The sequence below is a fragment of the Urocitellus parryii genome, chromosome 14 (genome assembly GCF_045843805.1).
Source record: "Urocitellus parryii isolate mUroPar1 chromosome 14, mUroPar1.hap1, whole genome shotgun sequence".
NCBI classification, from domain to species: Eukaryota; Metazoa; Chordata; class Mammalia; order Rodentia; family Sciuridae; genus Urocitellus; species Urocitellus parryii.
Genome location: NC_135544.1, coordinates 56,698,679 through 56,714,354, shown reverse-complemented (window position 1 = coordinate 56,714,354; position 15,676 = coordinate 56,698,679). Strand labels below are relative to the sequence as shown.

Sequence of the window (15,676 nt, the reverse complement as noted above, 5' to 3'; positions counted from 1 at the left end):
AAAAATAAATAAATAAATATTTTTTAAAATTAGTGCTGATTTTCTTAAGGAAAAAATTCCATTGGATTTCTACCTCACACCATACACAAAAATTCATTCCAAGTAGATTTATAACCTGAAAGTGAACGGCAAAGGTACAGAACTTCAAGGAACGGTACCATCATGACTTTGGGCCTGGGAAGCATTTCCTACACAAGGCACAAAAATCAGTAAGCACAAAGGGAGAATATTTAATCAGGTCACCTATGTTAAAATCACAACTGTGGTTCATCAAAAACACTGTAAAGAAAAGCCAACAACACAAAGATCACACTTGATGAAGCATTAATATCTGGAATATATAAAAAAAATAGATTTTAAAAACTATGCAATAAATTTTTTAAAAAGATAGTAAAGTGGGAAAAGTACAGAATAGTCCTTTTCAAGTGAATAAATATATGATATGATAAATTATGATACTGTTAATCAGGAAAACGTAAATCAAGATCAAGTGAGAGTCTGTCACACACCAAGCAGACTGACAGGGAAGTCTGACAGGGACAGATGTAAATGAGTTGGTGAGAATTCAGAACTCCATGCTATCTCATGCAGTAATGTGGCCTTGCAAATTGGAGCTCCTACTTTGGAAAAAGTTTCCAAGTGTAGTTAGGTTGGGGACATGCAAACCCTAGAAGCCACAGCTCTCTTTCCAGGTGTGTACTCAAGAAAAACGTGTGTGTGGTAGAATGTGTGTCAGGAATGTCCTTGGCAGCCCTCGCTGGTCCTTCTCATCACAGTAGACTGGATATGTCCACTGTGGTGTCATCAAGGAGATGTTTCCAAGCCGTGAAACTGAGCAAGATGGAGGGGTCTCATGAACAGGATAGTACATGAAGAGCCAAACCACAGGGTCCTCTCAGTTACATAAACTTAAAAAAAGGCCAAACTAAACTAGAGCTGTGTCATCAGGAGGACACGTGGAGGACTGGTGGTACTCCATCTCTTGACATCAGTGGTGGCTATGTGAGTGTTAACTTTGAATTAAGTCATTATAATCATATGATATCTTATATGCTATAAAATATTAAAGTGAGCACTTTAATAACTGTACTTATGGTTTATATACTTTAGTACGTGAATGTTTTATGTACTCCCTGAACTGAATCTGGAAAGTAGAAGGCTAACATGCTGATCACTACTTCTGTGAATGGTACAAGTCATTTCCATGAAGACCAGTTCTGTATGCACACGTATGCTTGATGCCGATTCTGTAAACATCTCATAAATCCCGTTCCATGTCTAATGTTCTGTAGCGTGGTACACTGGCTGACTCGCTGCTGTGAACTGCAAGGTGTGGATTGGAAATGGTGACAGAAAGTTTAGTGTTTTGAAAGTTTTCTTAAACTTTTGTTATTTGACTGAATGTGACATGGAGTCCCAGAAGACATATATTTTTAAATGTATCTTTGAATATTTACATAAATATTTAAAATATTTCCTTTGACCAGCTAGAATTTCCCTTTTATACAAGCAAAATCTTCACTTAGATAACTTTTTACATCTTAGGAAGAAATCACCACATCTTTTCAAAATAATTTATTCATGATTACAGAAGTAATGTGTACTCATTACTGAAAATCAAGACCTTGCTCTTTGTTTTTAAGGGTATAGTGAGTACTTGGCGCCTCTGCTGCTTAGCCATCTTCGTGTTTCCCTTGAGATGTATTGCAGTGGATATTTCCAGTTAGGCCCAGTGGCCGGCCCGTGGCGAGAGCACCAGGATCACAGCTCTTCTGATACTCACATGAACCATTAGCTGTTTGATGACCAACCTCCTCCCTCCCTTCTTTCCTCTTGATGAAACAAGGGCTGGTCATTCATTTACTCCACGTTTTCAATTTGAAATGAGCTGTCAGTTAAAATGGACAGAAGTAGTTTCCCAGTCAGGTCTGTGAGATTGTTTTGTATTACCAAGGCTTGTCTCAAGCCCCAGAGAGGCAGGCCAGGTGTGCCAGGAAAGGGTCGCCTGGGTAATGAGCGAAGGCTCAGGGAGGGGCAGGCTCACTGCCGGTGGAGGACTCGAGGACACTGTGCCTTCTTTCCCACGGAGACCCCATTTTCCTGCAGAAGGCAGGCAGCCACGCTGAAGGAGCGCTGTTTGAACTGTCCCCTGATGCTGGTCATCCCCGGAGGTCTTCTTGTGCCACTGTAGCACACAGGTGGCCTTGGAGGTAAACTAGCAGTCAGTTAGGAATAGGACGAACTCTTTTTGTGCTTGGAAATATTCCAGTTCTGAGCCATTCGTTGGTCATTCCATCTTCCTTTGAGTTATATTTTGAAGATGTAAGCGGGGTGTTCAAAATTCAGGAGATAAAGCCACAGTGCCGAGCTTCTCCCCACGCTGATCTCACAAGAACAATGAATCAAATAACGTAAGACGACATGCCATCCTGAGTGTCACCAATGGCAGGGATAGCTGTGGCCTTTCTCTCAGGGTAATGTTCCTTAGGCATGTGCAAGCCATACACTGACCTAAGAAATTAGCTCTCAAATTACAAACAGTTAAATATACTTGTCTAATAATGCTTGAATACACATATCTAACACTTAAGTGTCAGAACATAGAAAAATATAGAGCCAGAGGTGGCGGTAAGGTGGCTAGGATGAGCGCACAACTGGTTGAACAGCTCTGGTCTCAGGTCAGCTTCCCTGACCTAATCAAATCAACACGGGTACAAAATCAACAAGTATACTTTATCGACAAAATCAACACGTATACATTATCTGTTAAGCTGGGTCCATTCCAAAGTGGCCTGGTGAGGCCTGCAGAGCCTGAGGCGGGATTCAGTGCGTGTGACTTGTTGGGAATGTGCCCTCCAGGAGCACAGGGGAGCGGGTAAGAGGGTGCAGGGAGTGGGACCCAGAAGGCAAAGAAGCTGAACAGGCGTGGCCTCACTTAGGTCTTGGCTTAGCGCACAGAGGGGAGAGGGGGTTCTGGGGGTGCCTGGGTGCCTGAGTTCTGGCTGATGAGACACGGGTGGCAGTGGGATGGGCAACTCCTAGGACTACTGTTAAAGATGGAGGGAGTGGGAGGCAGTTTTCCGCACTTTTCCTCCTCCTTCCTGTCCGCACTCTGGATGTAATAGTCGTGACAGCAGAAGTAACACCCTGGGAGGGAGGGCCATATGTAAAGGACAGTGGAGAAGAAAGAAGGAAGGAACCTGAGTCCCTGGGTGACCATGGAGCCACCCTACTACCTCATTAGAATTTCCCTTATTTTAAATGAAAAATAGATATGAGTCTGCCTTGTGTAAGTCACTGTTGTTTTCCATTTCTGGGTGCATTCCAAAGTGGCCTGGTGAGGCCGGACAACAGGTGTCACAGGGATTTTCTGAGTGATATGGAAGATATCACCATGAGGACACTGTGAAGGAAACTTTCTATTTCTTTCCTGCCCAGACTGTTAAAGAAGAAATGAATGGACTGATTTTCCTTCTTCATACAGTTTCGAACTTATGTCTATAATGTATACTTGCTGATTTTGATTTGTGCTCACCCAGAATCTATTCTTTCAGACTTTCATTGTGTGGCTTAAAATGCAATTTTACCAAAAAAAAAAAAAAATTTAAAAAAGAAGTAGAAGAAGAAAGAAAGAAAAGAAAAAGATAAAAACAGACATAGGAAATTTTGTGTTCTTTGATGGAAATCTCCATGCTCTTGAAATTGGGGTTAAAAGACAATTGAACCACAGTGGCGCCCACCAAAATCAGTGGCTACAAACAAAAATAAGAATGCTAATGAGCTGAGGCTCTTCCAGGGCAGCAGGGCCCTCTGATGCTCTCACTTCCTTCTAGTCACTTGATTGAAAATGAAGACTTGGCAGTTGATGACATCCAAAGTCATGGCCACTCACATAGTGGTGGGCTCAACCAGGGCAGTTTTGTGCCCCCGAGACACCTTTGCTTGTCGCAGCGGGATGGGTGCTGGTGTTCAGGCACTGTGGCTAGAGCCTTCTGATGCAGCCACGCGTGTTGGGGGCAGCCCATGGAAAAGAACCCTTGCTTTGTATTTCAGCAGTTTAGTTGTCCAACAATGTAATTAAAACACCTGCATCTCACTTAGAGAATATTAACTGATTTCTTGTTTTTTCCCTCTGTCTTGAAAGTAGCCCAAGTGCACTTAGCTCCTCCAAATGACCTTGTGAACCCTTGCTCTTATCTCCTGGTGGACTCACATGGAGTCCACACTGAAATGTGAACCTGGGGTGTTTTGATTTGAAAATTCAGGAACTGAACATATTTATATTGTAGATCCAATGGATTGTTTAGAGTCAAATTTTCTTGCTTTCACTTTATGTTTTGAAGGGAAATTACTTTAATGAATAGCCATATGGAGAGAACTCATCAGAATAACTGGCTTTTATAAAGTTTACAGGAAAATCAGCAAGTTGAAAGTCTGATTCTACATAAAAACTGTGAGGCCGAGGGTGTTGCGGAGGAGGGAGTTTCTGGCCTCTCATTTCCTGCATCACGTTCTTGCTCTACGAAGGGGAAAACTGGAAGTGATGCCCGGGGGCTTTGTCCTTGGAAGAGAAGGGGTGAAACCTGAGTCCTGCTCTTCTGGAAGCAGCAGTAGGGTCACCACTGAGCTGGCCCAGGACTGCAGGGAGCTGTGGGCTTGCTCGCTCCAGCGGCTCAGTGCCAAAACATCAGATGCTCCTAGTAGGCACACCTGAGTCAGGGCCACTCAGAAGGCCCTGATGTCCAAGCTAGGCTTATTATCACACACCTCAAGGTATGAGGTCAAGATGGGTAGCGGCCATGGAAATAGAAAGGACATTAGTGACCAATTTACAGGAAACATAGTAAAAGCCAGGAGACCGCCTGGCCCCAGGAGTGAGTGACGGGCTACAGGATGGAGGGCAGGCTTGCTAGGAGAGTACGCACGTCAATGACGGATGAAGAAGGTGGAATGGAAGACGACATGCTCATGCTGAGAACAGAGCCCCCGGGCCTCAATGTGGGGAGCCCTGGTGGGGTGTGGTGCTGCTGGACTGAGCCTCAGGAGAGCTGGGGTTGCAGGTCAGGTGTAGACTGTCAGCGGGAAGGGGCAGGAAGGCAAGCAGTGACCGGGCCCAGGGACAGGGTGGTAAGGAGGGTGATGGTGATGGAATGGTCAGCAGTGGGAAGGGTGGAGCCGGGGCCCAGGGGGAAGACACTCAGGTGGAGCAGAGTGACCAGGAAGAGCCAGGACTGAAGGATGAAAACAGAGTGAGGGCCTGCCTGTCCTAAGGATCGCATCAGGCTTCTCTGCCCTCTCATCTGATAAGTTCTGGCATCTTCTGAGATGGAGATGCAGCTCTTTGGTCTGTATTTAATGAACCTCGAGCATATTTCACAGACTGGGGTAGTTCCTGAGTGTCGCTGCCTGAGGAATTTTGTGATTCTTCAGTGGTGTGTTGGAAACTCTCCCCCTGGATTTCTGCATTGCAAATCTCAGGCAGGGGCTGACAAGATGCTCCTTTAAGTTCTCCACGATGGAGACGGTTGCCTCTATGGCACTATCAGGTGGTGGTGACTCCTGGGGCCTTGTAAAGACATCACCTGCAGCAACTCCTAACCTGAGCTTCCCTTTGACATTCCCAGGTTCAAACATATTTTGAATTTCCTGTCGGAGTGGATTAAACAGGTCTGGTTATAAAAATGAGCTGCAGTTCAGACAGCCCTGGGAGCACGTGAGATCTCTTCTTCTCTGTGCTTCATCGTGGTAAAGCATGTCTCTGCTTTCCAGGGCTTTCCTGGCTCCACTGACAGGGAGAGAAATCTCAGCACAGTCTCAGGATGGTTTGTCCCTTGTAAATCTTCTGTGGAGATGGTGATGGAGAAATCTCAAACAGTGGGTAGGTGCCAAGAGTCAGTCCTCATCAAGAGCACCCAGCACCCGTGCCTCATGAACCCATTAGGAGTGGCATGGAGGATGGCCAAGCACAGAGCTGATTCTCAGCCCGGTGTCCTCCTTGTACCCCCACAGCACACCTTCTGCTTGCCTGCCTGACCACGCAGACCGTCCAACAGCAACTTGACTGCTTAGTTTTTCCAAAGCCAGATGGAGGTCTTGGTAAACTTCATAGCACTTGTTGAGTCTGTGTAAAAGAAAATTTAGGGTCAGCAATGATTTATATGCATCCAGGATTCTGGTTCCCTTGAGGCCAATCTTTATATTGGTCCTCTGGTCCCTGGTGTGACTTGTCAAGATACTTGTGCGACCTCAAGCTCAACCGACTGGCTTTATTTCCTACCAGGCCCCAGTCCTATCTCTGCACAATCCTCAGAATACACCCAGCCATTTTTTATTCCTGGGCTCTAGGCTACGATATTCCTCCCCTAACCTGATACTCCATATACAGGAACAGTTTGTTCAACTGTCTTTTGATTATTCTGCTAGAACATCTTGTGCATCAAAATTGAAAGGAGAAAGGTCTTTGGAGTCAGATAAACCAAGATTGAAATCATAGGAGACCCATTTAGTTGATAATGTGACCTCAGGCAGATAATGTCACTTAATGTCTCTTATCCATAATTTCCTTTTTGTGAAAGACAGCTTAGCCCTTCTTCACAGGGATAAAGTGAATGTGCTGAATGAAGTTCACAAGAAGGAAGCAGAAGCTTTGGAATGGCCTAGCCCCCTCACTCCAGAAGCACAGTACTAGCAAAGACCTAATGAAATGAGGTGCAGTGTCAACCTCATAATTGTTCCTTTTCCTCCGCCTTCTCTCCGGGTTATTTCCTGAGACCAAGGATCATATCCTAATTCCTCTGGAACCTCCCTAATGTTGAGTACATAGTTGGCATTATGCTTTTTCTGGAGAGAACATATCTGTTTGCAGGAGAAGGAAAGACATATAGGATTTTATTCCATTTTTCAATGGCATTTTTTTCTCTCTGTTCTCAAAATAAACTTTGGCTATTTTTGCCTCTGGAGAATGGCATCATAAAGCTGTTTGGATCAATCCATGACAGTCGGCCATTTCATCTGCGTTGTGATTCAGAGGGTGGGCAGGAGGTCTGGCTCGCGTATTTGCAGCAGCTCCTGGGTGTTGGTTTTCTCATCTGGTTTTTCAATCCACTGGGCATCAAACCATATTTCCTAGGGAACCATCTTTCCCATCTGGGCTTCGAGCTTGGTGAAGAAGGCTGATCCTCGACAAGTGACAATTTGGGGCTTTGATAAAGATGCTGACCATGTTGTGTTGCTCTTCAAGCAGTGCCAGCTCCTTCCAGGCCCCTGAAGGCACCATGCTGTTCCATATTCAGTCCTTACCTTGTTCTGCCTCCTGGAGAAACTTTCACCCATGTTTCTACCTCCTTCTCATCCAGATGAGTCATATCTGTCTGCATCCTTGCAGACTGAAGCCCCTCCCCCACCTCTCATAACTTACCTTCTTCCCCGTCTGAATCCCTGCCTTATTCAAACCTGCACAGATTTTTCCCATAATGTCTTTAAAACTTGATTATGCTTATTGGTCTCTCTATTTCCCTTTACGGATTATGTTTAGTTGAAAAAATAATACTGTAGTTTTATTTCTTTAATCCATATACCTAGTACCTTACCTGAAATAGGGAGGATGCATGGATTGTTACCAACAAGGGAAACAGGCAAAGAAAACTTTTCAAAGTTATGAATGCTGATATTCTTTCTTGCTAACACTCTGTAGGCCTTTTCTTTCCCTCCTATAATACGCCAGGGCTGTGTATTTCAGGGCATACAAAGTAATGCCAACAGACCCAGTTTTTCCAAACTTTAGATCAGATGCCAAGAGGGGGACCTCTTGATTCATCAGAGAGCTCTTTCACTTCCTTAGGTTTGTTTTCCATTGATTATCAGGGTTAAAATCTAACTAGGAAGATAGTTCTGCTAAAAATGTAATAGAGAGGTAAACATTAGGTGGGTGGTATGTTTTCTATGCACATAAGACAAATGTTGATTCATCTTTGGATTCATAGGTGTCACCTCTGCTCTGTGACTGAGAGTTGGATGTAAATAAAGCTTTTTGAGGGACAAAAAAATGGCAACTCCTAGAGAATTTTGTGTGATGTTGTTCATCATTTTTATTTCAAATTAGCTGTTCTGAAGAGTTCCAAATTTGGTGAGAATTGTAGGAAGGAAAAGTTCTTAAGTAGTTTACAGTAAGCAAAGTACCCAGGGCCTGTCTCCTTTCTTCTTCACAGCAAACCTATGGTTAGACCCTCATCAGCTGTTCCACAAACAATAGCAGTCAGTCCGAGGTTGCTCCTAGTAAACCCTGTTCCCACCTGTGAATGAATGGCTGTTTTGTGTTCATGACACAAACCAGTGGAGGTTGGAAGGATGCCGAAGTGTCGGGTGATGCTGACAATGCAGAGGCAAGAAGAAAAGTCTTAAGGTTTTCAATCCATCGAGCATCAACTCATGCTTCACAGGAAACCACCTGATCCACATTTCCAAGCCCTATCCATTTGACACCCGTGACCTGAAGCGTGCAGGTCAATCGCACAGTGCACATGTGGTTACGGGTGTGTGGTTTTAATCTCAAGATATTATGTCTTCTCTTCAGGATGAACTTTGATGGGAAAAAAAAACAACACTCACATTGTTGTGTGTGACTGTACCAGAGAGTCTTTTCATCTTTTCAAGATGCGAGGGAATGTGGAGAAAGGCTTGGGAGTCTTCTCTTTGTCTCCCATCATATTTCACTTGTTAACACTTCTTCCTTATTCTCTGACCAGTCAGGTGCTTGACCAGAGTGACCAGGAAGAGAGTGGGCATTATTATAGACATGGGAGGTTTTAGTTATGTTAAATTGGGATCAGAAGTTTGGGGATATAAGTTAAGATTTCTGTTTGCAGATGGTGCTTGTAAATGTGTGAATGTCGTCTCTATTTCCACTGAATGACCAGTCAGTTTGGGTTGATGCAAAAGGAAAGGCGAACAGTGTTCACGATGTTAGTTCCATTTAAGGCATCCAGAATGTTTGGGGAACACCCCACATCTGCACAAGAAAGACAGCAAGGGCGCCATACTGTGGTGACAGTCAAGTGACAGTCAAGGGATCCTGGCTTCAGGGAAGGGTCCTAAAGCCTTTCCCTGGGTTTTATCGGAAGTTTATAACCTCCAGTTGTATAACTAATCCACGAATTATTTTTGTATAAATGGGTTATCTTGCACAGTTGCCTACAGTGACAGTCACCGGCCTCTTTTCTGCCTGACCACATGACATTGTGAAATCTCCCCTAGATCACCATGTGCTCGCCCCTCCCCTGACTCAGGCAATGGCAAGGCCCTACTGAGGTGGATGGCGCAAGGCGTCCATCCTCTGGAGGAGCGCAGTATGTTTCTGGGAATGAGCTGGTTTGATTTTGTATTCCTTTAATAAGTATAGTTTCGACTTCTCATATGACCATTAAGTATGAAGGAAAAAACATGACTTTCCCAATTAATGCAAATACTTCTAAGAATAGATCTGTTTGCTCTAAATGCAATGATTCAGCTGTGGAGCGTAAATTGTTAATGTCTAATGAAAAACTCCCTGTATTCCTGTCAAGGAAGTTTTTGAGAAATTAAATTAAAATCTAGAGAAGAAAAATTAATGTTAAGAAGACAGATTAGTGCTTAGTACTGGGCAACTTGTTCTTGTTCCTGTACACAATGGTTTGTGCTCTTACTCTTGTTTGATTAAATTAATAACAAGTCAACCACTTGCCGTAATCATGGCACCGGTTCCAGTCAGTAAGTCAAGAAAGAATAGTCAAGGTATAGGCCAATAGTTTAGGACATTTCTAACTATTATTAAAAGTTAACTAAGCAGAAACAGCTCAAAGCAAAACGTGAACTGAAAGTACAAATGCTTGCTTATGCATAAGCCAAGATACATTCTTCTATTCTAATTGTAGCTACGTAATATTTTGTTTCTTTGAGTAATGATTCCTGTTTTGTAACCACAAAGTACTGTGAGCCTGCCAAAATGAAAAGTATATATGATCAACTTCACAAGTAAAGATTGGGATCAGCACCTTCACTTTGGTGTCTGTGTTGTTTCTCCACCCCCCTTTCGCCGACTCCTCACCATCCGTTCGTCTCCTGAGACCCCCTGTTGGAGCTGGTCTCCGACAACCATGTCACTGCAGAGAAGATCTAAATACAGGCATACCATAAGGGTTTCTTGTGCAGTCCTTCTACCAGGTTATATGTGATACAATGAATGAAGTGGGCTTCTTCAGTGGAAGAGGCCACTGGTAAGCACATCCTTAGAGTGGTTCTTAATTATTCCCAGCTTGTTTGCTAAACAGAAGATTTTATCCATTAAGCAACAATTTTCATGATCCTATGATAATTCAAAGACCTTGAACCAAATGCATAGATGCTTATTGTCTTCAATGTATGGAGCATATGGGAGCTTTACAAAGCTTATTTTAAAAAATGTGTTGTAGTTGTAAGGTAGGGGGCAGCCAAAGCCCCACTTGTAAGTGAGGGAGGGAGAATCAAAGGAGAAAACAGATGGCTCAGGTGCCGGGGAGTGTCTGTGTCTCCAATGCGTTATGCGCCACTAGAATGGACGCTCTGTGGAAGACAGGCTTTCTAGTGCCCATTGCTGTATCCTCAGTGCTTGGAAAATGCAGCATGTACTAGAGAGTTAATAAATTATATTTATGTGAATAAATAGTGAATATGTGACTTACACAGAAATGAAATTGAGATTTGGTACTAAATGGTGCTTGGAGGAGTGAGTTGGTTATTAAATGAATATTCTGGTGTTATTCTTGGTATTGATTCTGGAAGCCCCTCATTAGTTCCTGGTCCCACATGGCCTGTCCACACTGAGGGAAGCATGGGATTCTGAAGGCAGGAGGAGGGGGCTTCTAGGGAGTCAGCTAGGCCGGGAGTGGGAAGAAGTAGATGCCAGAAGTAACCTCTCACACACGCCTGCTCATGTGCACACACGTGTACACACACACACACACACACATGCACACAGCCTGCGTAGCCTGCGCTTCACCCTGCCTCTGCTGGTTTGTCATGATTTCAGCCTCTACTTTTTAAAATTTTTTATTTGTTCTTCTTAGTTACATGTGACAGTAGGATATTTGACACATTATACATACGTGGAGTATGGCTTTCAGCCTCTATTTTGGTGCCCTCTTTCAATGGTGAATTTCTCTCAGTCCCTCACCTGCCAGAGTGAACCTTCGGTGTCTTTGGCCACTGCAGTCGCTTCTGCTGGCCTAACTCTCCAGCTCCTTTATACACTTTTCCTGTAGCTCTGAAGAAAGGTCATTTTGTTACTTGAATTTAATGGTGTGAATGAAATATGATGAGAAGAGTTTGATAGATTGATTCAAACTCCGATATTGACCAAAGGGGCTTGGATCACAAGATATGAGCTCACATACTCTTCATGTGGAAGCATTGTTTTCTTGTCAGATATTTTGGTCACAGTGAAGCAAAAGCTAACTAATGCAGAAATTTAGAGGACAAAAAGTTTATCTGAGGCTCACAGTTTCAGAGGTCTCAGTCCATAGAGGACCACCTCCATTGCTCTGGGTCTGAGGCGAGAAGCTGCTCATCCCTTGGCAGCAAAGAAGCAGGGGGCATGGGAAGGGGCCGTAGGAAAGACCACGCCCCAGTGACTCGTTCTGCAGTCACTCCCCACCCGCCTACAGTTACCACCCAGTCCATTCAGTGTGGACTGATTAGGTTACAGCTCACACAATCCAGTCATTTCACCTCTGAACATTCTAGCATTATCTCACATGAGCTTGTGACACCTCATATCCAAACCATGACACATGGCTCTGTGTCTGAACTATATCATGCAGTGAGGCTCTCAGCTCTGCCCTGCAGAAGGCTCAGAGAGGAGGGAGGTGGACAGCACATAACAACAAAGCAGAGTGGTCATCCTCTAGGAGAGGGACCTCAGAGGCCCAGTGGAGCCAAAGAAGACAGCGGTAACTCCCAAATGGGGAGGCTGACCATGAAGGGTGCTGCAAAGAGATGCAGAAACTAAGTCTTGAAGGCCGAATGGGAGCTGGGTGCATGCATGTGCATGGTGGGGTGCAGCGTGAGCATTGCACACGGCATCCCGGGGAGAGGTGCTGGGAAGAGTGGAGTTGACACAGCAAGCCGTCCACAGCACTGGGAGCAAAAATGTTGCTGATGGTTGAATAAGAAACCATCAGAGCATCCAGCAGACTCTAAAGTCTTGTTCCTCAAAGTGAGATGTGGTGACCGGCACCACCTGTGAGCACATGAGGAACTCAGGTCCTAGGGCCCTCCCCACCCTGAACCAGAGTGGCCCCTCAGCTGGACCTCCAGGCAACTTGCATTGTGCTCATGTTGAAAATGCAGAACGGTCCTTATGGGAGGTGGGTCCTCTGTTGGAGGAGTCTGGGCACTTGTCAAAAGGGAAAACAGGGGCTGGGGTTGTGGCTCAGTGGCAGAGTGCTTGCCTCACATGTGTGAGGCGCTGGGTTCGATTATCGGCACCACATATAAATAAATGAATAAAATAAAGGCCCATCAACACTAAAAAAATATTTTTTTTTTTAAAAAAGGGAAACCAATTCTTGAACCACATAATCCTCTCTGTTTTCCACCCCAGGCATGCGCCAAGGCCACGACCATGGCACCCAGTACCGCTCGGCAATCTACCCATCCTCTGCTGCGCAGATGGAGGCAGCCCTGCGGTCCAAGGAGGACTATCAGAAGGTAGGCCCCCTCACCTGCCGCCACCCTGACTCGGGCAGCCCCAAGGGCAGAGGGAGATGGGTTCCTTTCATCTGGAACTGTGTTCCGTTTTGAACAGCTTTTACCTGTAAATTGTCTCTTCTCGGGTCCTTTTTCATTTAGACCTTTATTCCCTGGACATGTGTGGTTGTGGTCATGCAGGGGGCCGCCAACATCCAACTGCCCAATTCACATGTTGTCCGTGTGACTTAATAATCATGTGCCTGAATCTTAGAAATCATGTGCAAGAGAGAGTTTCCGTACGAGGCTTAGGTGCCGGTGATCCAGCGCACCTGCAGCTGCGTAGTGGTGGTGACGGTACTAGGATAGCAACGGCCAACTGGCCGGATGTTGGCTACAGGCTGATTACTGTTTGAGGTATTTATAAGTGAAGGTATTTCATAAATCTCTCATTGCACCTTTCTATATAGACACATAGATATGCTTAGAGGTAGGTGTATCTCTCAGTATCTTCACATAAACTTGTATGCAGTCATCTATTTCTGAGATCCTTATTTCTAGTTTTGATACATATGAATTTCTAACTTGATAATTGATTTCTAGTTTGATACATATGAATTTCCTTGGTATAATTTCCTAGGTATAATATACATACCAAACAATCAAAAATTTGCCTGTGAAAGGTGAAATGGTGAGCTTTTATGCCATAAAGTAGTCCATCTTTTCTTTCATATTTACCTTAGAACATATTTTCGAAACTGGGAGCCTCAAAGTAGGGGAGACGTGGTTTTCACCGTCGGCTTCCCAGCTGACTGAGGAGGCAGTGTCTGGGCAGGTGACCAGGACTGGCCCTCCTCAGCTGTATGCTGAGATTTATTCCTAAGAGCGGGGGGATTCTGCCAACCTCCCGTTCCATTCACTTTGTTTCCCGTTCTCCCTCTTCAAGGTTGGTGTTTAGTCCGTGTCACTGCATTCTGTGGCTGCATCTAATGTGAGCCTGGTGGGACCCCATGCGCCAGCTGTGACACGACTTAGGTTACTAAGTGTAATGGTCGTCACTGGTTGCCCCCAGCGACCCCTAGCAACCAGCTTCTTCAGCAACTTCTTTATGTGTGAAATTTAGAGTGACAGTATTGCTTACCACAGAGCAGCCATTTGGACATAAAATTAGCTGATTTTATCACAGGGACCAATTGTTCAGCTAATTAGATGTGCAGTGCCGCTGAGGGGCCAGAAACCAAAAGTGATCTTCCATCTAAACTGTGGTTTTCTGCAAAGCTGGCTGGGCCGTGGATCCCGGCTCGCGCGCGACCGAGGGAAGGAGGATGGCTGAGAGGTTTGCTGATTTCCTGCCAGACTGGAGGGGCAGGAGGACCTCAGGAGAAGGACCACCTTGAGGAGTGAAATTGGAACTTCACACTGGGTGTGCTGGCCCTGAACCGCAGGGTTATTCTCTCGGAGCTTGACAGCTAACTGCTGTGGGGGTGTTCTTGCCCTTTGAGGAAGTCTTTGTAACCTCTCCTCTTCTTCATATTTAAAATTTTTCCTTAGAGAATTTCACAGAAGTATTATTTGCTTATAACATTGATTAGAAGATATGATCAAATGTATTACCATTATTTTTAAATATCAAACGTGGACAATTGACCTGCCAAGTAAGCCTGTGAGACATCTCTGGCATCCTAAACTGAAGCAGGCCTGATATGGGTGGGGTGGTCCACATGGGATTCTCTTATCCTGAAAACGTGGCTCTTCCTCACTTAGGAATTAAATCTTTTGACCACTGAGAGATTATGTGTCTTCAAATGTGAATGTCAATTAACAAATATGAAAGCTAGCTCTCTGGGCCATAGGACCTAACTTCTTCCCAACTCCTCAAGGTCTGTGAGCAGAAAATGCAATTCTTCTGAATATTTCTTTTATTAAAAGCGAGAAGAAAAGCAGAGTTTTCCTTTGTACATGTTGTACAACATACTGAGTCCTTTTTTTTGGCGGGGGTGGGGGGGTGGGGGGGGTACTGGTGATTGAACCCAGGGGGTGCTTAACACGGAGCCACATCCTCAGCCCTTTTTATTTTTTATTCTGAGAGAGGGTCTTACTAAGTTGCTTAGGGTCTCACTAAGTTTCTGAGGCTGACTTTGAATTGTGAGCCTCCTGCCTCAGCCTCCCTAATCACTTGGATCACAAGTATGCACCACTGTGCCCAGCCATATTAAGTCTTAATAAGACCAGTACATTTCTGGATGGAGCAAATGCCAAATTACCCACTATATTTCAAATATTAAAAGTGTTGCAAAATCTGTCTCTATCAGTCTTTCTGTTCAGCCATGCACCCATCCATCTACCCACCCATCCATCACCCACGTGACTGCTCGACTCACGTCAGGGTCAGGAAGGAGAGAGAGAGGAGGAGGTGGCGGGAAGGGACCCTAGGGAAGGACACACCCCCAGTGACCCACACCCCTCCTGCCTACAGCTGCCACCCAGTCAGCCCACTCAGACTAGGAAGGACTGACTGGGGGACAGCTGTAATAACCTAACCATTTGCCTCTGAATATTCCCGCATTGATGTGAGCTCTGGGGATCCCTCGTATCCAAGCCAAAGTAAAGACCGTTATTTATGATGTTCACTGAAGCAATTAATTTTTGCTTCTTGTAACTCAAACATGTAGCTTAAGTGTCATATCTCACCAATGACACTCATGTCTGTGGTCCACACCACCCACAGGGCTCACTCCCCATCCGTGGGTGCCTCCTTGTTATTTCCACTTCCTCTTCAACAGTATATCTGAAGGCACCTTCAACACAGCTCAAGGCCCCTGTGTTCCTCCTCTGCCTGCCCCCAACAGCCTTCCCTATGAATCGCCCCCCTCCGTGCCTGTCACTCACCCTCACGGCCAGTTGGCCACATTAACCCAGATTCCACCTCTCAGCTCCATCTCTAGTTCCCCTGCTTCTCTTTCATTGTCATGTTCAT

At 45.0% G+C, this 15,676-nt stretch overlaps 1 protein-coding gene across 3 annotated transcripts in view; it reads left to right on the top strand.

Annotated features, from left to right (window-relative positions):
- The window catches only part of Msra (methionine sulfoxide reductase A), a 345,680-nt gene that overhangs the window by 236,618 nt on the left and 93,386 nt on the right, over positions 1–15,676 (top strand). For all 3 annotated transcript variants that reach the window (XM_026398861.2, XM_077792491.1, XM_026398858.2), the window contains one exon: positions 12,614–12,720. In XM_026398861.2, coding sequence (XP_026254646.2) covers positions 12,614–12,720 — 107 coding nt within the window. The remainder of the gene's footprint in view (positions 1–12,613; positions 12,721–15,676) is intronic.